Here is a 25,714-nt window from a genome sequence, read left to right on the forward strand (position 1 = left end):
TTCTTTTCTACCCAGATCAGCACCAGGGTGGGTGCCCCAGCACTGGAAACAGCTCCGTCTCAGCAAGCCCCCCCGGAGCGGAACCCCCGACTCCCAGCCCCAGACAACGCTCTGCTTCCTACGGGTTTGCTGCCGCGTGGAAGGGGCCGGGGGGACGCGAGCTCCTGGCTCCCAGGTTGATCGGCTGCCTGGTGACAGCAGTCCCGCGCCCGAAGCCAGGGAACAGAAAATAAAGCTCCTGTTTCATCTCAGCACGGCTCTTTCACGTCAGCAATAACTTAATCAGTGCGTAATCCCCTGAACTTCTCCCGGTTCGCGGGTCTCCACCGCTGCACGCACGCGTGCTGTTCAAGAGGCGGCACATCTTTAATTTCGGGAGCAGCAGGAGCCGGGCCGGCGGCGCTGGGGAGGGAAGCGGCTGCCAGACGGCCCGGGGGCTGTCGGGACGCGGGCACGTCTCATGCATCTCCAAAGGGATGCAAAGCCGGGTCTTGCAGAGCCTCCCCGGGTCCCCCGCCCCAGCACAGCACCCCGCACCCAGCCCCAGTGGTGGCACCGAGTGGGGCGTCCCGATGGCATCGCATGTCGGGGGTGGCCGTGGCACGCTGGCCGTGGGACTCGAGCCGCTGCGTGCACCAGAAGGCACAGAGGCCGGCCTGGACGCGGGGTCTGAGTGGTTCTGGCGTTCAGATGAGAGCGGGGCGTACGGCCGTGGCGGGAACCGGCTCACGGCCCCGGCTGCTGCGGAGACGCAGCCCCGGCTCCCTCCGCGCTCCCCCAGTGAATCACCCAGGGACCCCGGCTCCGGACGCTGCGGCGCTGGAGCCCCGGCTGCCGGGGGGTCGGTTCTCCATCTCCGATGGCGGGGGGGCTGCCTGGGCACCGCCGCTGAACCGGGGGCTTCGGCACGCGCACTGCCCTGGCCAGGCTCTCCCCGCCGTGACAGCACCGCGTCGCTGCGGCCGCTGCCGCTGCGGCCGCACGGCACGCGAGCACGCGGTTACACGGCAGCCCTCGGCCCCTCGGCGCAGCTGGCACCGCGCCAGCCAGGCCTCGCCGCGGGCCGTCTTCCACGCCTGGCGGAGGTTATCAGCGACACGTTGCTTCTCCGGACGCTGTCTAGCGAAACGGAAGAAAAACTGCGAGCAAAAGCAATTCCTCAAAAAAAAAACCACCAAACATTAAAGCACCATTCACGAGGATTGATCCCCAAACGCTCCCCGCACTCCCGCAGCAAGGAGTCAGGGGCTTCTGCTGCGCAGCCCCAGGCCTCCTGCACGGGTCTGGGACCGCAGGAGCCACCTCTGCCCGTCCCACCAGGTCCCCCAAGCCCCGGGTGGGACAACAGCCACAGCCTGTCCCGTTAAAGGGCAGAAGTGCTAACGAACTCGCCATTAAAAGACGCTATGGGGGAAAAAAGCGGAAGGTTGGACCCTGGAGCTCAGGTTGTACAGGGGCCTCCCCAAACACAGCTGGGCAAAGTCATGGCCAAGGAAAACAGAACAGCTCAGAGATGGGCTTCAGTCAGCACATCCACATTGGTGGGACTGAGCCCACTCCGGCGACATCCCCACCGCGGCTGGGCTGCGCTCACAGCCCCCACCACCCTCCCCCAGCCCGCCCAGCTTCCAGGACCAACTGCTCCACGAACAGGGGGCTGCTGCTCAAGGGTTGCTCCTGCTCCAGCATCCCAGCCCCGTCAGTGGGTCATAGCCCAGGCCCCGAACCCAGCTTCTGAGTGAGAGGGAGACCGTGCATCATCACTTGATGCTCTGCTGGCTGGTGAGGCTGGAGGACAGGAGGAGGACCCACCACAACCCCTACAGCTGGCCAGAAGGGCTTGAACCATAATCACCACGTCTCCATGGACAGAGTGGTACCCCTGGCCCGAGGGTTTGGGTCGACAGGGTGACCATGAGCCAGCAGCGTGCCCTGGGTGCCAAGAAGGCCAATGGGATCCTGGGGTGCATCACGAGGAGTGTGGGCAGCAGGGCGAGGGAGGTTCTCCTGCCCCTCTGCTCTGCCCTAGTGAGGACCCATCTGCAGTGCTGGGTCCAGTGCTGGGCTCCCCAGTTCAAGGAAGATGAGGAGCTACTGGAGAGAGTCCAGCGGAGGGCTACGAGGATGAGGAGGGGACTGGAGCATCTCTCCTACGAGGAGAGGCTGAGGGAGCTGGGCTTGTTCAGCCTGGAGAAGAGAAGGCTGAGAGGGGACCTTCGAAATGCTGATAAATATCTGCAGGGGGGGGGTCAGGAGGAGGGGGCCAGGCTCTTTCCAGTGGTGCCCAGCGACAGGACAAGGGGCAACGGGCACAAACTGAAGCAGAGGAAGCTCCAGCTGAAGATGAGGAAGAACTTCTTCCCTCTGAGGGTGCCGGAGCCCTGGCCCAGGCTGCCCAGGGAGGCTGTGGAGTCTCCTTCTCTGGAGATATTCCAGCCCCGCCTGGCCGTGGTGCTGTGCAGCCTGCTGTGGGTGACCCTGCTTGGGCAGGGGGCTGGGCTGGGGGACCCACAGAGGGCCCTGCCAGCCTCTGCCATGCTGGGATTCTGGGATTCTGTGAAGACACAAGGATCATGTCTGGGAGGCCACGGAGATGACTGAGAGCCGCTGCTGCCTTTGCCACTCAGGGCTGGGCTGTCGCCCCAGTTTGTAGCCAGGCTGCACTGGTTTAATTAAGAAGGCCTCTTCCGTGGTGCAGCTCATCTGAAATGCAAACAGCTGCTCGCAAAGCCTGGGCAGCGAAACAGCTCTGGCCCCTGACTAAAACCCAGACACACGAACAGCGCTCATCCCCGCAGAAGAGACCTGGGAAAAGCCCTTTCCCGAGGGGTTTGGGATGGGTCCCGGCAGCCTCTCCAGCCCTGCTAAGGGAGCCTGATCCTGCCCTGGGCAGGGGGACCAGGGAAACTGAGGCACGGAGCTACACAGGGCTCACGTTCCCGGGAGGCAGCAGTGCGGTGATGTGCGTACCGGGCGCCGCATCCTGGGATCGCCCCGCGCTCCAGCAGGGATGGACATCCACACCCCGGGCAACCCGGCCGAGGACGCCCACCCCGAGTCCTCCCCGCGCAGCCGCCGAGACAGCCCTGCTCCCGGATCGCTCAGGAGGGCTGAGGACATTCCCATGCGGGAAGAGAGGAGAGGCTGAGGGAGCTGGGCTTGTTCAGCCTGAAGAAGAGAAGGCTGCGAGGGGACCTTATAAATGCCTACAAATATCTGCAGGGTGGGGGTCAGGAGGATGGGGCCAAGCTCTTTTCAGTGGTGCCCAGTGACAGGACAAGGGGCACCGGGCACAAACTGAAGCAGAGGAAGCTCCAGCTGAACCCGAGGAAGAACTTCTTCCCTCTGAGGGTGCCGGAGCCCTGGCCCAGGCTGCCCAGGGAGGCTGTGGAGTCTCCTTCTCTGGAGATATTCCAGACCCGCCTGGACAAGGTCCTGTGCAGCCTCCTGTAGGTGACCCTGCTTCGGCAGGAGGGTTGGACTAGATGACCCACAGAGGTCCCTTCCAACCCCTACTATTCTGTGATTCTGTGATTCTGCGGGGTGGAACCGGTGCTCCCGGGATGCTGGAGCAGCCGGCAACGAGTGGAGCCGTGCGCCCCGGCCCTGCAGCCGAGCCCCCAGCGCCCACCCGTCCCCCCCAGCTCGCCCGCTGGCTTCGCTGGGATCTCCCCTCGCGTTGCTCCTGCCGGCCAATTTCCCAGCTGGTTTCGAGCACGTCCAGGACGCTTTTCAGCAGCAAAGCTCTGAGCCCTGCCGTCAGCGGGGAGTTGAGATATTCCGTCTCCAATAAAGAAATAAAAAACCGCCGTCAATCCTAAGGGAAAAGAGCAATTCTCAGCCGTCACGGGGTTATCTTGTCGGGCACCCTGCCAGGAAGCAGAGCCGTCGCGGGGCACCTCTCCCCCCAGCCCCCCCAGCTCCTGGAGATGAAGTCAGAGCCTTCCTCACCAACCTCTTTTCCCCTTCTTGGTCTCTGTTGTTGTTGTTGTTCCAGAAGCTTAAGGAGGATAACAAGAACGCTTTGACATTTCTGGCAATGGTTCTCACGTCTCCTGGAAATGCGTCTCATTAAAACCGAAAGAAAGGAGGAAAAGTGCTGAAGTGACTCTTTCAGAAACGCAAGCACCGGGATTAACTTGTTACCCTGACGCGGAGGCGCAGACACGCGCGGCACGGCTGCTGGGCTGCCTGGCCCCGCGTCGGGGATCGGGGACGGGGACGGGGACGGGCCCAGCCGGTGCCCCCAGCGTCCCCCTCCCAGCCCGTGACGGACTCCCGGGAGAGTGGCAAACAGCGCCGCGGGCACACGGGACAGACCCAGACCCGACTCGGTAGCATCAAAACCCAGTAGAACAGTCCTGCAAACCACTTTTTTTTCTTTAAAAAAAAGAAGCAAGCAAGCTGCTAATTACAAGGGAAAAATATTCTAATTACTCCTGATAATCAGCAACGGCGAGAAAGCAAACACCAGTAAAACTGCTCAACAGATTACTGGGAGTTTGCCAAAGTCTGGCAGGTTTTGACAGTTTTCCTGCGTGGCAGCCACTCTTTCAAGGCAATCACTGAGCCTGACAGAGGTTTTCACGGCAGCATGAGGAAATAATGATTGCAATCAATCATATCTTACTGGATTTCATGAGACATGCTGGTAAACACAGCAGAGGGAGGGGAATTATTTATGGTGCTTCAGAAGAGCGTACAGCTAAGTAATTGGATGAAATCAGGGGAGAAAAAGAAAGCATCCCCTAAGGTGATGTCTAGTGGAAGGAGAAATGGTTTCTCTGTGAAACCAGTGGAACAGTCAGCAGCCGATATGCTCAAATCCAGATGGGTCAGGCTCTGGGGAATTCACTAATGACACCCCTGTCTTCAAAACACCTTCCTGGAGCGGATGCAGCCCCGCGGCGACGGCGCGGGGCGGCACTGGCAAAGCCCAGGCTGCGCCGCGGGGACGGAGCGCGCGGGATGGAGTTTCCAGGCTCAGGCGTTGTGTCTGGGGACGCCGAGCGTCCTCTCCCCGCCGCCCCACCGCTGCTCACGCCGGGAGCCATCCCCAGCCGGCGCTCCACCAGCGCGGAGGGAGCGTGCGGATGTCACCCTCCCACTCGGGTTTATCGGGGGGCTCTGGGACTCCTGGGCTGAGGTGTTCAAAAGGAGCCGAAACCCTTCGAAATTCACGTTTTGGGGGCACGTTCCCTGTAGCCATTTGCACTGACGCAAACCTCCTCGCCCTGCGTAGCAGCTGGCCCCAGCTGGCAGCTCCCTGTCCCTGGGTCACTCAGCCCCATCCTGCTCGGGGGGCTCATGCTGCCCAGCACCAGCTTCGTGCCAAGGAGACGGGGAAATGGTGTTTGAGCGGCACACCTGCACCCAGCCCAACACTTCCCTCGAGTTTTCCTCCTGGTGGGTGCAGGGACCTCGGGGCCAGCCCATGGGTGCAGAAGTGGCATCTCGCCTTGGTCACTTACAGGGAGCTTTTCCACCCAAAAACTGGTCCAGTTTCAACAGCAGCAAAAGCCTTCCTAACCCGGCAGCCACAAGAGCCCGTCTCCGGGAGGGAGACCGACCCACACTGGTGTGAATGGCGCTGAACACCCCCCTGACATTTAAAACGCAATCCCATAATACCTCTCCGTGGTTCATAACATGGCTGATTTGTTGTTGATTCCCCCCCTCCTCAGATCAGTCACATCCCTGCCCGGCTGTCTCACAACAGCTGAACGCTCCGGTACAAGCAGGGAATTTGCTCAGAGACGGTAAGATACGACTCACGTCCATCCAAAAGACCCGCTGAATTCATTTCAATCTGAAGCATCATTTGCTTTGCTTTGTTTTTCTCCTTTAAAGGACAACTCCAGGACTACTTCAGCCCCTCAAAAGCACAACGTACTCTTGGAGGATTTCTGGGAGAAGAAATTGGAGGATCCCCACCGCAGTGCAGAGCCGGACCCAGAGCTCGCTGCCCGGCTCTCTGGGTGGCTGGGACCCGGGGCTGTCCTGGGGACCCCATCCTCTGGGGAGGGCTCCCATCCCATCCCATCCCATCCCATCCCATCCCATCCCATCCCATCCCATCCCATCCCATCCCATCCCATCCCATCCCATCCCATCCCGTCCCGTCCCGTCCCATCCCAGCACCTCCCAACGCACCAGCCCTTCGCTTCGCTCCTCCTCCCCTGCGCCTCTATTTACTTTCACTATTGATTTTGATTCCAGCAGATTAAAAGACCAAAGAGCCAACCAGCCACGGGCTCCGGCTCACCCTGACACATCATCCTTTCCAGTCCAGCCCAGACACGCAGCGCTCGCTGGCAACACGAAAGCCCAAGGCCAGGCTCGGGCTGGCAGCGATGGCCACCTCCCGTCTCCATCCCTTCGGCACCCACCCCGGGGAAGCTGCTCCGGGGACGGAGGAGGTCCATGGCCGCACCCCTCCAGGGCACCCACTCAGCAGCGCGGGCACCCAGCCAGCCGCATTTGCCATCAGACTGCTGTGGATTTATTATTTTAAGTTAGACAGAGAGAACACGGCCCTGCTGAGCCCGCGCCCCAAGGCACCCAGCACAGGGAGCCGCGCCGGGAGCTGCCACGCCAGCAGCAGCGATTGGCACCCGGAGGTGCCCGCGAAGCAGCTCGGGGGCTGGCAGGGAGGCAGGCGCCTCGGTACGGCTCCAGCTGCACCAGCGAGTGGCTGCCGAGCCGCTGCCAACGGCCGGCCACGAAGCAGTTCCCTGGTCATCAGCCAAATGAAGCAGCCTTAAGTCACCGGCTGGTAAAGCAGATCATGTCCCGCCTGCCTGCTATCCTCTGCCGCCTGGATCTATCCATCCCCTGGACCACTGCTGTGCAATCAGCGGCGAATGTGCAGCCTCGGGGATGTCTTCGCTCCCTCTCACGGCACCCACGGGCAGGCAGAGCCCATCAGGCTCCGGCACCGCGGGGCTGGCAGCCCTGTGCCACCCACCCAACCACTGCAGCCGTGCGACAGCTCAAGAGACCCCCCCGGCTTCCCAACGGCCCCCCGCACGCCGGCGGTCCCGGGAGCGAGACACCGCGGCGGGGGGACCGTCCTGCTGCAGGATTCCCTGGCGGAGAGCGAGAGCCGGCTGCACCACGGCACGCACGCTGCCCAAACAGCCCCGCGCGGCCCAGCAACCCCTCCCGCCAGCACCATGCCACCCCCCCGCCCTGCCACCCCGCTCCCGCACGGCCGCAGCCCACCCACGGCCCTGGGCTCCGCTCGCCCGAGCCGTGGGGCCGTACCCCCGCTCTGCTCCGGCTCACCGCACGTCCCCTGGGAGGGTGATGCTCCCCGGGAGGGTGATGCTCCCCGGGAGGATGCCGCGCTGGGATTCATGGGGGAAAGTGGTTAGGGAGGGGTGCCCACCCAAGGTCCCCCCAGTGCTGCACACAGCATGGAGGGAGGGTGCCAGCCCGGTGCCCCCGCACCGACCCCGCCTCGGGACAGCCCTTCGGCTGCGGGACCCGGAGCGGAGCCTGCGGAAGGGGCCGCTGCTGCCTCCGCACCCCAGCCGGCCCCCTCCGACCCCCCCAAGGAAACGCCTGCGAGAGCAGACTGCGGCTCTGCCTCCGCCCTGACACGCGCTCGCGCCCTGCCCCCACGCGAACCCGCGAAGCCACGAGGCGGAGCAACACGGACCCCGGCGCTGGCCAACTGCAGCCCTTCGTCACGCAGGGGTTAGCGCGGGGTTGATCCTGTAACCAGTGGTGTCCCCCAGGGTCAGTACTGGGCCCATCTTGTTCAACTTCTTCATCAATGACCTGGATGAAGAGTTAGAGTGCACCCTCAGCCAGTTTGCTGCTGACACCAAACTGGGAGGAGTGGTGGATGCACTGACAGGCTGTGCTGCCATCCAGCGTGACGTGGCCAGGCTGGAGAGTTGGGCAGAGTGGAACCTGATGAGGTTCAACAAGGGCAAGGGCAGGGTCCTGCCCCTGGGGAGGAACAACCCCAGGCACCAGTACAGGCTGGGGCCGACCTGCTGGAGAGCAGCTCTGCGGAGAGGGACTGGGAGTGCTGGGGGACGACAGGGTGACCATGAGCCAGCAGCGTGCCCTGGGTGCCAAGAAGGCCAATGGGATCCTGGGGTGCATGAGGAGGAGTGTGGGCAGCAGGGCGAGGGAGGTTCTCCTCCCCCTCTGCTCTGCCCTGGTGAGGCCCCATCTGCAGTGCTGGGTCCAGTGCTGGGCTCCCCAGTTCAAGAAAGATGAGGAGCTACTGGAGAGAGTCCAGCGGAGGGCTACGAGGATGAGGAGGGGACTGGAGCATCTCTGCTATGAGGAGAGGCTGAGGGAGCTGGGCTTGTTCAGCCTGGAGAAGAAAAGGCTGAGAGGGGACCTTCGAAATGCCTCTAAATATCTGCAGGGTGGGGGTCAGGAGGACGGGGCCAGACTCTTTCCAGTGGTGCCCAGCAACAGGACAAGGGGCAACGGGCACAAACTGAAGCAGAGGAAGCTCCAGCTGAAGATGAGGAAGAACTTCTTCCCTCTGAGGGTGCCGGAGCCCTGGCCCAGGCTGCCCAGGGAGGCTGTGGAGTCTCCTTCTCTGGAGATATTCCAGCCCCGCCTGGCCGCGGTGCTGTGCCCCCTGCTCTGGGTGACTCTGCTTGGGCAGGGGGTTGGGCTGGGGGACCCACAGAGGGCCCTGCCAACCCCCAACATTCTGGGATTCTGTGATTCCCCCAGTTTTTCTTACTCCTTATCCCCCCCCCCCACGCACTACAGACCCAATGTCCCCTGCGGGGCACGGGGACGGTCCCACGTGTCCCACCACAAGCCATCGCTCCGCAGGCAAAGCGAGCTGGGTCGTCGCCTCCTCTCCCCAGCAGCCCCAGGAGCTGGGCTGGGGGAGGCAGGTCGCTGGGGGAGAGGAGGCAAGTACGCACAACCCCAGCGCAAGCTGCAGCCCAGCTTTTATTTTATTTTTTTAACCTCATTTTTTTGCTCCTTCTCATCCCCCTTTCCCTTTTTTTAAAAAGTACCAGCAGGGTATTTTTAGTTGCTCCTCTACTGCCAGCCAGCACTATTTTAAATTGCATTTTAAGCTGTTCTGCAGCGCTCCAAACACCTCACGCTGCAGGCTAGGCTTTCAAACTACAAGATTAACATCGATTTTAAATTGCTTCCTAAAACACAAGGGCTCCAGCGCAGGGCTGGCTCAAGGGCAGCTGCCGGTAGCAGAGCCCAGAGGACACCAGGGCCCCCGGCACGGCTGCTCCCCGTGCCGGGCTGGGTGCTGCCAGCACCGGGGGCAAAGCCGGACCCCGGTCCTGCAGCCGGGACCCCCAGCTCCAGGCGGCGAGCAGCAGACTCAGGTCCCACGGCACAGGGGCAGCCCCAGAGCGGCTCCGCAGCCCAGCGAGCCGGGGACCCCCGCCGTCACCAACCCTCGTTTCGCTTCTAGGTCTTCACCCGAGCAGTGCTGGCGTTCGGCCCAGCTCGCTCTCCTCCTCGCAGCCCCCGGCAGAGCTGTATTCCCCGGATCCGAGGCCCCGAGGACAGCGGGAAATGAGCCCCAAGCGCTGGGGCGGAGGACGGCTCGCGAGGCTCGGCAGCACCCTCGCTCCTCCGGCTCCGCACGCCTCCGGCCCGCAGCCTTATTCACGGCTGCCCCAAAACCTTCTGTTTCTCCGAGACAGCAGAACTCACTAATTGAGCATTTCCAAAATGATCACCGTTTCTCCTTCAGCCAAAAATACTGGCCAAACGGTGCCGGGCACCCTGCCACTCTGCTTCCAGGGGCGAATAAACCATCCCCATCCTTCCGAGCCCCCGGCCTCCCGCCGGCCGGATCCTTGCAGCAGCCGCAGAGCGGGGCGGCAGCCCAAAGCAGAGCTCGCAGGAGCCGGGGGCATTGGCAGAGCTGCAGGACGAGCCTCGGCTAATCTCTGCCCGAGCAGAACCGAGCCCTGGACTCTCGTTTAAACCAGAGAAACAAATAAATCAGTGGGAGAAAAACAGCTTTTACAGCGGCTGCTCTGGTTCCCACTGTGCTAGTTTTATTTTCTGAAGTACCTGCTGCCTCCTGGGCTCACGATGAATTTTGATTTAGGAGGAAAAAGAGGTAATAAAAGCATAAAGAGCCATTAACATTCCTCCTGGCCGTGGTGGGGTGTTTGCTCATCACAGGTTGATGAAATGCCATCTGACTTCCTTATGAGCTATAGAAAATCAATTAATTGATTTAATCATTCCCTGAGAGTCGCTGCTTATGGAGATAACAGAGAGCCGGGGCCAGCAGGACGCTGCTGCTCCTCCTCCGCCAGCAGCACACCTCGCCGCACGGAGATCTCATCTCTGCTCCACCAGTTTCAGACTCGTGGATTCACACTTCCCTCTTCCACTCCGCTCCGTGGCATTTTTATTTTTTCCTTTTGAAGCCTGCAGGCATCCAGTTCCGAGCAGCGACTGTACCAAAGGGGCACTTCTTCAGCAAGAGACGCGTCCCCCGGGCGCGCTGAGCCCTCACCGCAGACCTCCCCGTCCCTCTCAGCCCTCCGTGCCCTGCAGAGCACCGCTCTGCGTCTCACTCCCCCCGCAGACCCCCGCAGAGGTGGGCCGTAACACCTGGCATCACGCGGAGCACCCACGGACGCCTTCGTTTTCTTTATTTTAACAGCACTCCCTCCCTGCCTGCAACAGCAGTTTCACAAGAGCAGCAAAGTTTCACACTTCCACTCCAAACTCCCTTTCCGAGCGTGGGTTGGAGCGGGGAGCGCAGCGCACGTTCACCGACCCGACGGGGGCTGGATGGCCCGTGGGGACACCAGAAGGACACACTCTTTTCATCAACCTTCTCCACCCACGCAAAGCACCAGCCTGCTCCGAAAACCCGCAGGCGAAGGGCAGAGGCACCCGTGGGGCTGGGGCGCGGGTGCCAGCAGCAGCCCCTGGCCATGGCAGGGCAGAGCCAGCAGCTTGGGCACCCCAGGGTGCAGAGGGGCTCCCGGCCACCCCTGCTCACCCCCAGCAGCTCACAGCCCCATTGCCAGCAGCCGTTCCTCAGCACTGAGCACCACGTTCACCCATGGGTAAGGAAGCCTCTCCATACTCCACAGGAAGAGCAGAGGAAGCCGTTATCCCAGGGAGGAACAACCCCAGGCACCAGTACAGGCTGGGGCGGACCTGCTGGAGAGCAGCTCTGCGGAGAGGGACTGGGAGTGCTGGTGGACGACAGGGTGACCAGGAGCCAGCAGCGTGCCCTGGGTGCCAAGAAGGCCAGTGGGATCCTGGGGTGCATGAGGAGGAGTGTGGGCAGCAGGGAGAGGGAGGTTCTCCTCCCCCTCTGCTCTGCCCTGGGGAGGCCCCATCTGCAGTGCTGGGTCCAGTGCTGGGCTCCCCACTTCAAGAGAGATGAGGAGCTACTGGAGAGAGTCCAGCGGAGGGCTACGAGGATGAGGAGGGAACTGGAGCATCTCTCCTATGACGAGAGGCTGAGGGAGCTGGGCTTGTTCAGCCTGGAGAAGAGAAGGCTGAGAGGGGACCCTAGAAATGCCTCTAAATATCTGCAGGGTGGGGGTCAGGAGGATGGGGCCAGACTCTTCCCAGTGGTGCCCAGCGACAGGACAAGGGGGAACGGGCACAAACTGAAGCAGAGGAAGCTCCAGCTGAAGATGAGGAAGAACTTCTTCCCTCTGAGGGTGACGGAGCCCTGGCCCAGGCTGCCCAGGGAGGCTGGGGAGTCTCCTTCTCTGGAGATATTCCAGCCCCGCCTGGCCGCGGTGCTGTGCAGCCTGCTCTGGGTGACCCTGCTTGGGCAGGGGGTTGGGCTGGGGGACCCACAGAGGGCCCTGCCAGCCCCAAACATCCTGTGATTCTGCGATTCTGTTATTGCCGCCGTGCGCAGCCTCACCCACTCACAGCACTGCCTGGAGCAGCCGAGCGTTGGCAGGAGCTGGGACGAGGCAGCGAGCCCTCACCCTGCATCTGGGCTTTGCCTTGCGTTGGGGTCTCCATCAACCCCCTTCTCCCCACCGCTGCTCGGACAACGAGGCAGTGAGGGAACGGTGGTGGGAGCTGCCAGAGCACAGCACCTCTGGGCCAGCTGGAGAGCTGGCCCCACCACCCAGCGAAGTTCCCAGGGCAGGAAAAAGCACAAGCCCGTCTTCCCCAGCACAGCTCCTCGCCAAGGAGGTGCTCCCAGTACCGACCAGCTCAGCTTGGCACCGACCAGACAACGTCTCACGGCATCGGCTGGCTGCTCTGGCCCCTGAGGTTGCTTGGAGCGGCGTCAGATGGGATGGACGGAGCGGGGCTGGAGACGAGCCCCGGGCACGCTCCCCCCCAGGGGCCCCACCAGCCTGGCAGCCCTCCGTGGACCACAAGCTCCAGGAGACTCAGCCCCAGCTCTGGATGCACCAGCAGAAAAATTCAGCACTGGGAAGACGGAGGATCCGCACATCCCAGCTGGTGCCAGGGAGGTGACAGGCTCCGGCTCACCCATCCTCACCCTGGGGACACGCTCCAGCTAACGGCCCCACAGTGCTGCGAAGAGAGGGGCTCGAGAGGGAGAACTCCCACTGCCTTTCCAGGGGGTTTGGCACAAGCAAGGTCTGGACTCAGATCAGGAGAAGAGCCTGGACAAGCGTCCCGGCCGCCGTCTGGTGAGATGCGCCGGGGCAGCAGATCCTGAGAAGCCGCTGCAGACAGTGAGACAACATCAAAACACAGCACAGTCAGCCACGGAGAGGGTTACAGCTCACTCGGGAAGAAACTGGGAATAATTGGGGCTGAGTTTGCACAGCAGAGCCTGCCCGGCGCCCTGCCGCGCTCTGCCCACGCCCCCCCCACCGCTGTCACTCGGTTACCTGAGTCTTTGCAGCCGGTTTTGCTGTCGCCTTCACCGTGTATGAAAGGCAGAAAGATGAATTTCTAACTCGCGTGACTTTTTGACAGCAAAGGGAACACGAGCATCCCCGGCACCGCTCGTCCCCGCACCACGTCTCACCCAGGCAGCAGCCCACGGCCTCGCTCGCGGGCGCTCTCTCCAGCAAGGTCACGTCGGAACAGGGGCTGTCGAAGCCAGCAAGCAACCTTCAGGTATTTCACCCAGCTCAAGCTCCTGCCAGAAGAACCACGTGCTCTGCCAAGAAGCAATAACTGAGGAGCAGATTGGGGTCTGTCACAAGTGGCAGCAACCCAAGTCTGCAGGCGGCTCCAGAGATCACCTTTCCCAGGAGAGCGGGAACGGGGACGGGAGGATGGACGCATCTGCGTGGTGCTTTGAAGTTCCTTCAGGTGCAGCAGCATCTCACTGCAGCCAGGACCCCACCGGCAGGGCCAACCCGAGCCGTCCCCTCCTCTGCTGTCCTCCCCCGCCATCAGCCGCCCGCAGAGGGTACCTGGTGGGTCAGGTCCACGCGCACAGACCTCCTCCTCCTCCTCCTCCTCCTCCCCTCCCAGCACCCCTGACTGCGAGGGCGGACGACAGAGTTATTCAAGCTCACTCTGATCGCCAGCAAATGTGAGCTTTGACCTTTCTGCATCTTCCAGGAGAACAAAGAGCGATGGTACCCGGCCCTGCTAACCCAGCTGGCGTGCTGCTGGAGCAGAAGGACAACCAGCAGAGACAGGAGCAGGAGCAAAGGACCCCACCGAGGAGATTGCATAGGATCTCATGTTTCTATCTGGCCTCTTTGCTCCGCTCCTCAGGGAGCCGCTCAAGGGATTGAACTGCCAGGAGATGCCGTCGCTTCATGGTGCGGTGGCTCTGGAGTGGTGCAGATGCCCCAGCAACCTTCAACGCTATCTTCTGCAGCACAGCTCCCGCTCCTCCACCAACACCCCTGCCCTGGAGAGAAACAGCAGCCACGAGCACCAAAGTATCCAGCTGTGCTGCACAGCCCGAAACAACCTCCCTCCCTCTCCACTTCTGTGCTCAGCAATGGAAGAGATTGCGTTAAGCAGGTGAGACGCCAGGAACTGGAGCAAGCAACGGCCGCGGGAGCGCCGGAGCCCACCACAGCAGAGCTGCTGGGCCTGGGGAGAGCAGGGCGGGATTTCTGCCGGCTGACGTGAAGCACCATCTCCAGCGCACCACGCCTCGCCTGTTGCCTGCTGGACCCCTCACGAGAACGCCGTACCCCAACGCAGCAAACCAGCGCCATTCTGACACCCCACGAAAGCAGTGGTGCTCGGCTTTCCTCACCCTCATCCCGGGTGGGACGCCCCAAGCCAGCCAGGGGGGCTTCCCCGGCACGCTGCCGCCGTCATTTCTCCACATTTATTTTTCCTTCCCTGAAAAATGGAAATGAAGGACGAAATCTGAGAGGCTTTCGCAGCAGAAGCTGCTCTCTGGCCGGCTGCGCTCCTGCTGTGCCACGGACCAAGGAACATCCCGGCAGGCGCCGGGGCACTGCTCACCTCCAGACAGCGACCATCGCCCAGCCGCAGAAAGCCCCCGCGCCGCAGGACTGGGAAGCCCCCCGCCCCGGTCCATAAGCTGTGTGATATCCCATCAGGGTTTACACCCCGCAGCCCCAAGGAGATCAGCCCCCAAAACACACCTCAGTGTCCGAGGAGAAGGTGCCCCAGCCTTGCTGAGCGTGTGCTTCTCCCCTGCTCACTCGCACGTCGCAGCTCGCGCTCTAAAATCAGCTCTCTCCCACCCCTGTCCTTCCCTCGCCCTCCATCCCCACGGATCCTGCTTTGGAAGAGGGTGAGGAGACCCAGAGCAGGAGCCTGGTCATGGTCACTGACAGGAACCCGGCTGAGACGCTGCCGGGAGCTGGTTGTGGGGTCAGGACAGGCAGGCGCTGAGCTCTCTGGCTGAGCCCCAGCCCAGGCAGCAAACACTTGAGAAGGGGCTGAAAAGACACTCATGGGAGCAGCAAACGCACAGCTCCAGCGCTCAGCAAACCACCGCTCCCCACAGGCATCGAGACTCCAGGACCTCGGCACGCGAAACGCTGGCGCAGCACCCGGAGCCCGAGCACCGAGGTGTCTCCGCCTGCATGGACCACCCAAAGCACCGCCACGGTCACCCAAAACCAAGGCAGAGCCCTCCCGCGAGACCCCGCGCGAGGGCAGAGCTCCGCTCCAGCCCTTCCGGGACATCAGGTCCCGTCCCACAGATCCCCCGGGCCGGCAGCAAATCCTCCAGCACCTCGTACCCTAACTCAGAGGAATCGACAGCAGGAGAAGGCAGAAGCCTTTCCATTTCTCAAACCAGCTGCAGCAGTCGCAGGCAATATTCCAGCCACATCTAATCACGTTTTAACACTTAATAACCTATTTTCCTCCGCTAATCCCCTGCAGCAGCAGGCTCCACCAGCGGGATGAGCATCGCTGCCGAGAGCCGGCGCGGGGCACGGCCGCAGGCAGAGGGGCCGCTGCCAAATCCCCCCCAGCCGCACCGTCACAGATTTCGGTGCATTTTCAGGATCAGGCCCCTGCCCCACCACAGCGCGAGAGACAGTCAGGAAAAAAAAAACCAAACCACAACACCCAAACATTTTAAATTCTAAAGAGGAGGAGAGGAGCGGGCGCAGAAACCTCAGTCTCTCCAGACCAGAGCCGTTCTCCAAGTGTCTCCCACATCCAGCGTTTATAGACTTGTCTGTTCTCCTTTTTGATCTAGATCTTTGTCTGTAGAACAAATTCTCTCGGTGGCCATTTCAAAACAAAGAAACCTTTGTCTGTGTTTACTTGACGGCAGCGGATTAGGATAAAATAACTTGCATTTCAGAAGGTTTTTTTATTTATTGTTAAGAGGCAAAGCCTCTGCTGCATCGAATCACCACACAGAGCATCCAGCTGAGGAATGATTCCTGGCGCACACCGAGAAACTTGGCTTTTGGAGACAGCTTCTGAGAAGGGGATTCACACATAAACATAAAATTAAAAATCGGATTAACTCTTGGACTCTGACATTACCCATTTCTGCTTTTCACGCTCCTGCCTCCCGTCCGTCTTCATTCTGGTTTCCACCGGCTGCTCCGGCAGCTCAGAAGCCAAAGCCAGCTCCGGGCGAGGCCGGGACGTTTCCGTAAGCTTCCCCCGGGACTGCAGCACCCGAGGCTCAGCGCTGGGCTGGCCGGGACACTCCAGGGGAAGCAGGCACAGCCCCAGCCTAGCCTGGACCACGACCCACGGGTTTTACCCCCGACCCACAACCCGACAGCACTTCCCTGATGGAAAAGGGTTTGAAGTGCCGGGGAGCTCGCCTGACCCGCCGGCTCCCCGCAGCAGCCCAGCCCCGCGGGCACCGAGCGTCGCTGCCGAGGGACACGAGGAGCAGGGCCGATGGCCAGGACCGTCCCCGGGAAGGGCTGCAGGAGCCGACGCTCGCCAGCCGCGGACGTACCCCACTAAACACACTGGCTACACTGGTAGGAGAGCGTACGGGGAGAGGACGCTGCCAGCTTGCAGCGCAGAACCAGTCAGTGAATAACACTCAGAAGGCCCCACTCAACCCATCGCTGAGACGAGCAGCGCGGCAGCAGGGACCAGGCTCCCTCCCCGGGCGAGACGGGTGCGCTCCAGGGGGTCTGACGCCGCGAGCCCGGCCCCAGGAGATGCTCGAGCCTGGGCTTCGACGCACGGCCACGCGCCCAGGAACTCCCGCAAAGCCAGCAGCCCTGCCCCTGACCGGGTTCGTGCGAACACGCCCGATGCCCACCGTTACTCGCACCAAGAGCCGATCAGCCCAGCAAAATTAACCTGCTCCTCCGAGCTCGCCTTCCGACCAGCGCTGTGCGCCTAACAGCAACGATAGCAACCACCAATATTTCTTGAGTTTCCTCGGGATCCATAACGCGTCTTAATTAAACGCCAGTTTGTTATTCAGACAGACCCGTGGAGACGTCGCAGCACGAATGAGAAGCGCATCCATTTCTGTTCCGCTCAGCCCACACCGAGCTCGTCCCGCGCTCCTCCACGCCACTCAGCACCACCCCACCCAGGAGGGACCTCTGGGGTCCCTTCCCCGACCTCCTGCTGCAACCAGAGCACGTCTGGGCATCAGGCCGAGCTGCCCACAGCCTGGCGTCAGCCAGATGTGTTCTGAAAGTCTCCAAGGATGGAGCTTCCCCACCCCACCGGCTTCCCAGAAGATCTGACTCCGCGTTTCCCAGTGGCACTGCTGAGGTTGCCCGGCGTGCATCGCCCCTCCCGCCTTTTCCCATGGGTGCAGTAGTTGTGTTTTCCAGCCATCAGGGCCTCCCCCAGCAGCCACAGCCCCTCAAAGGTGACAGAGAGGGCTCTGCAGTGACATCGGCCAGCTCCAGGCTTGTACACGCCCCCAGGTCTCGGAGCCGCTCCGCTTTCGGGGTTCCTGGCCCCGCGTAGTGTGTGCAGGGAGCGCTGCTGAGAGCGGCTGCTCCGCCGGGCAGGACAGCCAGCCCCAACGTACCGGTGTCGCAGGACAGGCTGAACCCCAACAGCCTGAACCCGGTGTTACTGAGCTGGAGAAAGCCTCTCAGGCTGTGCCTGCCAAGCCCTGGGTCACAGCAGACAACCTTCTTCCGAAGCAGCTTCCTTCCTCTGGAGACAGCAGTGAGGATGCTCCAGGTTTCAGAACGGCGTGCGAGACCACAAACGAACCACATCTTCCCCAACAAGAAGCATGGCGACAGCCAAATGTGCAGCAATCCATCTGGAAGCAACACCTTGCTTGGCAAACCCACCCAGTAAAGGGGGAAAAACATGGGGTGACGTTGAATTGCTGAGCTTCCTGACAAAGCAGGGCTTGCCTTAGCCAGTTACGGACCTTGGAGATCAAGGGCTGGAAAAACTAGAGGACCTAGGTCATACTTTTTTTTTTCCCCTCTTCCTTGAAACGAGAGCAACCAGGCATTCCCAGCAGCGACACACAGACCCGCGCCGCCTCGGAGCAAGGCAGCGGGCGTCTCTCCCAGCCGGCAAGGCAGGCGCTGGCAGCACATCCCCGAGCAGAGCCCAGGGCCCCACCGCGGCCGGGAGCTCAGACGCAGGAAGGTGAGCCCATTTACACACCTTGCTGCAATCACCTACAGCAGAAAGCGTGCAGGACTGGGAGGTGCGAGAGCCTGGAAAAGGAGGTTTCTTCTGAACCAGCTCCAGGACCACACCGACACTGCGCCCGGTGAACACGAGACACGCGAGGATGGGAATCAGTGGGCTCAAGGATCTGGGTTAAACTGATGACAAAAATAAGGATGGGAAAAACTATTCCACTCCAAGGCATCCAGAAAAGAAGAAAAGAAGACAAGAGAAGGCTGAGAGGGGACCTTAGAAATGCCTCTAAATATCTGCGGGGGGGGGGGGGTCAGGAGGACGGGGCCAGACTCTTTCCAGTGGTGCCCAGCGACAGGACAAAGGGCAACGGGCACAAACTGAAGCAGAGGAAGCTCCAGCTGAAGATGAGGAAGAACTTCTTCCCTCTGAGGGTGCCGGAGCCCTGGCCCAGGCTGCCCAGGGAGGCTGTGGAGTCTCCTTCTCTGGAGATATTCCAGCCCCGCCTGGCCGCGGTGCTGTGCAGCCTGCTCTGGGTGACCCTGCTTGGGCAGGGGGTTGGGCTGGGGGACCCACAGAGGGCCCTGCCAACCCCGACCATGCTGTGATTCTGTGATGGGGATAATGAAGCTGAATAATTGTCTTTCTGCCACCATTTCAGCACAACTTCAGAGTCCTCTGGGGTGGAACCAGGGGCTTCTGCAGGTTTCTGGAGACCTTTGCTGCTGTTGGCAGCATAAGCTGTGCCACCTCCCAGCTTGGGCTGGTCCCACCGTCATTCAGCCCCTCTCTGCCTGCCTTCCAGTTCTCTGCAAGCTCCCCGGGGATGCTGGGGCTCTCCTGGGAGAGCAGGCAGCCATAACAAGTGACAACTTTTATTCCGAACTTGGGAATCTTTTCAGGACCCACCTCCTCAAAAGCCAAGTGTGGAGCAGGCGGTGGTCTGGAGGCCTCTGCCCACCTCACTCACGTGTTGCTTCTCATCCAGGAAAGGAAGAAATCTCCTATAACCAGCCACTGCTCACCAGCCACCCCGGGAGCTGCCCTTGGCATGGGGACACCCCCCTCATAGGGGCAGGCACCCTGACCGCGGTCAAACATGCAGCAAGTACCGAAGGGCACTGACCCTGCAACCTGTGCCAGGCAGACGCCAGGCCCTGGGAGAAGAGGAATGGAATCACAGAATGTTGGGCGTTGGCAGGGCCCTCTGTGGGTCCCCCAGCCCAACCCCCTGCCCAAGCAGGGTCACCCAGAGCAGGGGGCACAGCACCGCGGCCAGGCGGGGCTGGAATATCTCCAGAGAAGGAGACTCCACAGCCTCCCTGGGCAGCCTGGGCCAGGGCTCCGGCACCCTCAGAGGGAAGAAGTTCTTCCTCAGGTTCAGCTGGAGCTTCCTCTGCTTCAGTTTGTGCCTGTTGCCCCTTGTCCTGTCGCTGGGCACCACTGGAAAGAGTCTGGCCCCATCCTCCTGACCCCCCCCCTGCAGATATTTAGAGGCATTTCTAAGGTCCCCTCTCAGCCTTCTCTTCTTCAGGCTGAACAAGCCCAGCTCTCTCAGCCTCTCCTCGTAGGAGAGATGCTCCAGTCCCCTCCTCATCCTCGCAGCCCTGCGCTGGACTCTCTCCAGTAGCTCCTCATCTTTCTTGACCTGGGGAGCCCAGCACTGGACACAGCACTGCAGATGGGGCCTCCCCAGGGCAGAGCAGAGGGGCAGGAGAACCTCCCTCGCCCTGCTGCCCACACTCCTCCTCATGCACCCCAGGATCCCATTGGCCTTCTTGGCACCCAGGGCACGCTGCTGGCTCATGGTCACCCTGTCGTTCCCCAGCACTCCCAGTCACTCTCCGCAGAGCTGCTCTGCAGCAGGTCCGCCCCAAGCCTGTACTGGTGCCTGGGGTTGTTCCTCCCCAGGGGCAGGACCCTGCCCTTGCCCTTGTTGAACCTCATCAGGTTCCTCTCTGCCCAACTCTCCAGCCTGTCCAGGTCACGCTGAATGGCAGCACAGCCTGTCAGTGCATCCACCACTCTTCCCAGTTTGGTGTCATCAGCAAACTGGCTGAGGGGACGCTCTGACTCCTCATCCAGAACGGAGTAACGGAGTCGGTGACGGAACAACAAGGGGAGCACGGGGGGAGAAACGCCAGCCACCGCGTGCTCCATCCATGGGGGAGAAAGCCAAGGCAGCTGCCACAGGCTGCACGTTGATCTCTCCAAAAGCCAACCAAGCAGTTTACAAGCACCGCTCGACTTCTGGAAACAACCACTTTAGTCCTCTCCTTCCGTAGGAAAGCAACTGACACTTCTTCCAGCACCACGAGGAAAGGATTTAGCGCCCAGAAACCACACTCCAGGTGAGGCTGGGGAGCTCAAACCCCTCCATGCCTTTGGCACGGAGGAGAAGACCACGGTGGCCTGGCCAAGCCTATCTCGCCCTGCTGACCGGAGTTCAGGCTCCGTGTGACTCCGTTACATGGCTCCGGGCTGGGATCACAGAGGAAAAGTCAGGGCGAAGCTCAGCTCAGCGCAGCAGCGTCCTCCCAGAGCACGGGCAGGACACGGCCCTCCCACCGCACAGCTCCTGAGCTGACTGCACATCTCGACGAAAAAGGTGTTTTAAACCAATGCAACAGCAAGCACACTTGCTAAACACCAGAATATTTCTCTTCTGCATTTCAGTACCTCCAGGAAACCACAAAGGCCATAAACTTCCCCATCCCTAAGGAACAATCTCCGCTCTCCGCAGACCACAGCTGCCCCAAACCGCTGAGCCCTCCGAGCACCCGCGCCAAGCCCTCGGCACGTGAGGAGGACCCCCCACCGCCAGCAGCGGAAGCTCCGATCCCGCCAGCCCCAGTCACCGGTGTTTTCCCACCCCTCCGCTGCAAGCCCCCGCCAGCACCCCCACTCCAGCCCACGCAGGTCCCCGCTACGCCTGCGCACCTCGGCGTGCAAACACAGCCAGGTTTCAGCTGCAAAGTGCCCCACGCCACGGCAAGAAGGACCAGCAGGACCCTGAGCCGTCCCGACGGCCCGGGAAGGCGGCAGGAGGGAGCCTTGGGAACGGAGGCACCCGAGCACCATCCTGCCCGCATCCCCGGCGCTTGCAGCTCGGCTGGACCACGGGCGCGGGGGTCACCCAGCGTCACACGGGCCGGGCTCGGAGCCGCGCTTACCTTCGGTCCGGATGGTGAAGGGCGAGTCCCCCAGGCGCTTGGCCGAGAACTGCCCTCCCAGCGACGTCATTAGGAAGCACAGGGTAAAAAATCCAATGCCCAGCACGAATATCCTGTGGGAGGGAAAGCAGAGCTGTAGCGAGGCGTGACGAGGAACCGGCTCGCTCCCGGGACAGGCGACCGCCCAGCACGGCAGCGGGACCCGCCGTGTTCCGAGGGGTCTGGGAGAGGCAGCGCGGGCAATCCCTGCCTCCTCACCCAGCACCTCTGCGGCCCCAGCCCCGTGAGAATCACACAGAATCACAGAGTCCCAGCATGGCAGGGGTTGGCAGGGCCCTCTGGGGTCACCCAGCCCAACCCCCTGCCCAAGCAGGGTCACCCACAGCAGGCTGCACAGCACCGCGGCCAGGCGGGGCTGGAATATCTCCAGAGAAGGAGACTCCACAGCCTCCCTGGGCAGCCCGGGCCAGGGCTCCGTCACCCTCAGAGGGAAGAAGTTCTTCCTCGGGTTCAGCTGGAGCTTCCTCTGCTTCAGTTTGTGCCCGTTGCCCCTTGTCCTATCGCTGGGCACCACTGGAAAGAGTCTGGCCCCGTCCTCCTGACCCCCACCCTGCAGATATTTAGAGGCATTTCTAAGGTCCCCTCTCAGCCTTCTCTTCTCCAGGCTGAAAAAGCCCAGCTCCCTCAGCCTCTCCTCGTAGGAGAGATGCTCCAGTCCCCTCCTCATCCTCGTAGCCAGCCAGTGCCTCACCCAGCCACGGTCAGACCCACGCGTGCTTCATCGCCAGCCCCAGGAAGCTGCTGCCCGAAGCCTGGCACCCCGCAGGTGGGCTTTGCCTGGCAGCAGCCTCCGAAATGCCCGCAGCCTGCTCCGACGGGCAGAGGACTTGCCCCTCAGGCAGGAAAGCTGAGCCAGCGCGCGACTGCCCTTGCAACGCTCCGCTAGACCCAGCCCATAACCCAGACCGCAGGAACCGCTACAATAAGCAGCTCCCATTCGCCTCCTGGGAGAAGCCAGGGAAAAGAGAGACCTTGTATTCTCCCTTCCTCCCAAAGGATCTAAAAAAAAACAATTTATTTTTTATAAAGAAAGGTGTTTCTTCCGCCGGTTTTGCCATTGCGTCTGGGCAGCGCTGTGGGCAGCGGGACGAGCAGGGACCCGCGCTGGCGGCAGACGCAGCGGCCTCGGACCGTCCCACGGCCGCTCTGCTCGCCCGGGCTGGCAGGTCAGCGGCTCCCATCCGCGGGGACGTGCCGGGCGGGATGCCGACCCGCACGCCGCACCCAGCCGAGCTCACGTCACCTCCAGCTGCGAGAGAGGCAGGAGGTCTCAGCGCTGCTCCTGTTTGGGCCAAATTCAGACCAGGAACTTTTTCTTGGGGGGTGAAAAGGCTGCAGGCAGGAGCTGTGTGCAAACAGGAGGTGCAGTGTCCTCCGACAGACACACGGGCAGAGCCCCAGCAGAATCACAGAACCATTAAGGTTGGGAAAGACCTCCAAGATCATGGAGTCCAACCGTCACCCCACCACCACCACGCCTGCTAATGCCACCATGTCGTGTGCTGCCAGGCACGGCAGCTCCCAGCGCCGCAGCCGCACCGGGGATCTCAGCTGGCCAAACCCAAGGAAAATATGAAGGAGAACAAGGAGAAAAGACAACTGCCAGCCAGCCCTGTGAAACACCGGGCTTGCCTTCAAACAGATAATCCTGTGCGGGACAGCGAGCTGAGCAAGCCCTCGGGGGTGCCCGCTGGCGTTTCTGCCTCTCGGCAGCCCCAAGCCGAAGGGCAGCGAACCCCCCCGGGCCAGGCACCGGTAACTCCGCTTCACCGGTTCGCAGCATCACCCGCAGGGCTCAGGAGCCCCGCACAGCAACACGGCGCAGCTGCCCAGCACCGAACCCGGGCTTCTCCAGAGCCAGGCTCCAACGGAACGCCACGGCCCTCCATCTAATCCGTGTTGTGCAGTTAAAAGGCAGAGGATTAGGAGCCAGCCATTGAGCCTGGGCGACAACGCGCCAGCACTGCAATTATCTGTTGCTGGAAAGGGCTGGCAAATACAGCAACGCGCTTCAAAGCGCTACAGGAGAGGTTGTGGGGAGCTGGAGTACAGCACCGAGCAGCTCAGGAAGGACTGGGCTTCCCCGGGGACATCTGCTGGAGGAGCTCCCAGGGCAGGTCCCCACTGCCCCAGCGCGGAGAGGCTCCTGGGCGAGACGCAGCAGCTTCACGGGGCTCCCTGCCTCCATCCGCCGGCTCCGACGATGCTCTGGCACAGCGGACACGCACCCGCAGGGCAGCTTTGCTCTCAGCCTCAGGCAGCTCAGGAGCAAAGGGTTTCCCCCCGCGCGCCCCGAGCTCTCTGCTCAGAGGAGGATCAGCCCTGCCCGCCCCGGACGGGCACCCAAGCCCTGTCTGTCCAGCCACGGCTGGGTCCCAGCAGATCCAGGTCACCTGGCCGTGGGCTCCGGACTCGCACCATCCTGCTGCTCCCAATCCTTTTCTCACCTCTCGCCTAATCAAGAGAAAAAGCAACACCCTGAGCTCGTTAACATTAATGAGCTCTGCAAGTGGCACGCTCAGCACCAGTGCAGACACCTTACTCAGCCCTTCGGGGACCCGGAGCCAGGCACCGGGAGAGCTGACGCGCCGTGGCGAGGCGATGCTCCAGCGCATCAGTGCCACTGCCTGACCCCCCCACGCAGGGAAGCAGCTCCAGTCCCTTCTGTCTCTGAATGAGCCCGCCCTGGGGGGTGCACAGCAGTTTACACAAGCTATAGACAGCATCACGGCTAATCCAGACTCCTGTCCCTAAAGGCCTGGCTACAGGCACGATGCCCTACCAGCCACCACCTCCCCGGCACACGCCGGTGACCCACCGAGGTGACCCATCGAGCCGCGGCGTTTGCACGCAGAGGTGACTGCGGACCTCGGCCCCTCTCCCAGAGCAGACCTCGGAGAAGGGCTTCCAGAGCGCCGTGGTCCAGCTCCGGCAGGGAGGGGACTGCAGAGGCAGCAGAGCATCCCCGACGCTGCGCAGCAACGCGGTGTCCCAGAAATGGCTTGGGGAGGGGGTGACTTGGGGACTCGAGTCCATCCCCGTCATCACACCCTGCGCCCAGCCCTGCGGCACAGCGCTGGGTCTGGAAGAGGCTCTCGGGAACGCGACGGAGTGGATCGCAGCACCCGTCTCGGCCTCGGCGGGACGCGTTTGTCCCTAGAGCAGGAGAGGCGGAAAGCCGTCTGCCACGGCACCTGCCTGGCAGGAGAGGACAGCAGCACGGCGGAGAAGGCACAAGCTGGAGGAGGAGGAGGTCAAAGCCCGGCCATGCCCCATGCCCGAGGGTCCTCCCTGCGAGCACGTTGTGGTACAAAACCCACCCAAAGGCCCCATCCCGCTGCCAGCTGCCCCCTTCCCCAAGGGGCATTTTAACAAAGCATCACCTGATTAAATAATCAGAGCTGATCCTGCTCTTCGTTCTCCCCCCTCCTACTGACAATATCTTCTTCATTATGCAAGACCTTGTTTACACATTTTAATCTTCATAATTATACTCCGGCAAGGAGTAGAAAACTGAAAAGGAAATAAAACAGAGGAAGGAAAGCAAAAGATTCAAAGGTGATCTGTGCTCTAGCATCTCATTAGGAGACAAAATCTTTTTGATTTTGACGGGAGTACAGAGAGAGCAGGGGGGATGCACCACGCTTTTTTCCTAAAGAAAAACAAAAAAAAAAACCAAACAAGAGAAGAGGTCTCTGAGCCCCCCCAGAGACGCCGCGCTCCGGGGAGCAGGGCGGCTGCAGGGCCGGGCTCTCCGCCGCAGCACCCCATCTCTTTCACTTTGTGCTGCTCTCCTCCAGGCAGGTGAAAACGCTCGGCCCAGCCCTGACTGAGCAGAAACCTCTGGTGCAGAAAACGAATACCACGAAGCAGGTAAAAAATCCCTGGATCTTTCAAATTGCCCATCAGACGCGCCGGGCCCTCTGTCCCCAAAATCAGGTCTCACCCACTTGAAGACCATGGAGCTCCAATGACCAAATAACATCTACCCCGCGTGCTGGCTTTGCTGTCACCACACGTCGCAGTTAATTCATCGCCTGGGCACGGTTCTGGTGCCAAGTCCCTCTCCACATCCTCCCCAAGCTGAAATGTTCACAATTCTGGGCCCTGGCTCGGTGCCCGAAAGAGAAGGAAGCCAAATTCTCCGAGTCTTTAGTGAAAATCGGAAGTGATGCCCCAGTCACTGCGGGTTTTGGCCCACGGAACTGAACGCTGGATGCGGCCCTGAGGGGCTGAGCGACGAGCCGGGAGGCGGTGGGGGGAATACGGCCGCGACACTGGGGCCGTCGGTCCGCTGTGCTGCATCACCCAGCTGGGACCCACGGGGAGAACATCGCGCAGGTGCACGGGGAGCCCGAGCGCGGCGGGGTAAGGGATTACCTTTTCTTGGACAAGTTCTCAGCACCCACGTCTCTTGAGCCCGGCAGCTGAGCCACCGTTCCGAACAGCAGCAGCAGCCAGGCTGATGACAGACGCTCCCTGTCCCGCAAACCCTGTTTTGCTCAGAGCCCGGCACCGTCGCGGCG

General features: G+C 61.7%; 1 protein-coding gene across 2 annotated transcripts in view; it reads right to left on the bottom strand.

The window, feature by feature from the left end:
* MGAT5B (alpha-1,6-mannosylglycoprotein 6-beta-N-acetylglucosaminyltransferase B) overlaps window positions 1–25,714 on the bottom strand; it is a 74,739-nt gene that overhangs the window by 46,383 nt on the left and 2,642 nt on the right. The window contains exon 2 of one of the 2 annotated variants that reach the window (XM_075440961.1): window positions 21,129–21,241. The exons of the other annotated variant lie outside the window; for it this stretch is intronic. Coding sequence (XP_075297076.1) covers window positions 21,129–21,241 — 113 coding nt within the window. The remainder of the gene's footprint in view (window positions 1–21,128; window positions 21,242–25,714) is intronic. 2 annotated transcript variants of the gene reach the window in all.

Source organism: Opisthocomus hoazin, chromosome 21 (genome assembly GCF_030867145.1).
Source record: "Opisthocomus hoazin isolate bOpiHoa1 chromosome 21, bOpiHoa1.hap1, whole genome shotgun sequence".
NCBI classification, from domain to species: domain Eukaryota; kingdom Metazoa; phylum Chordata; class Aves; order Opisthocomiformes; family Opisthocomidae; genus Opisthocomus; species Opisthocomus hoazin.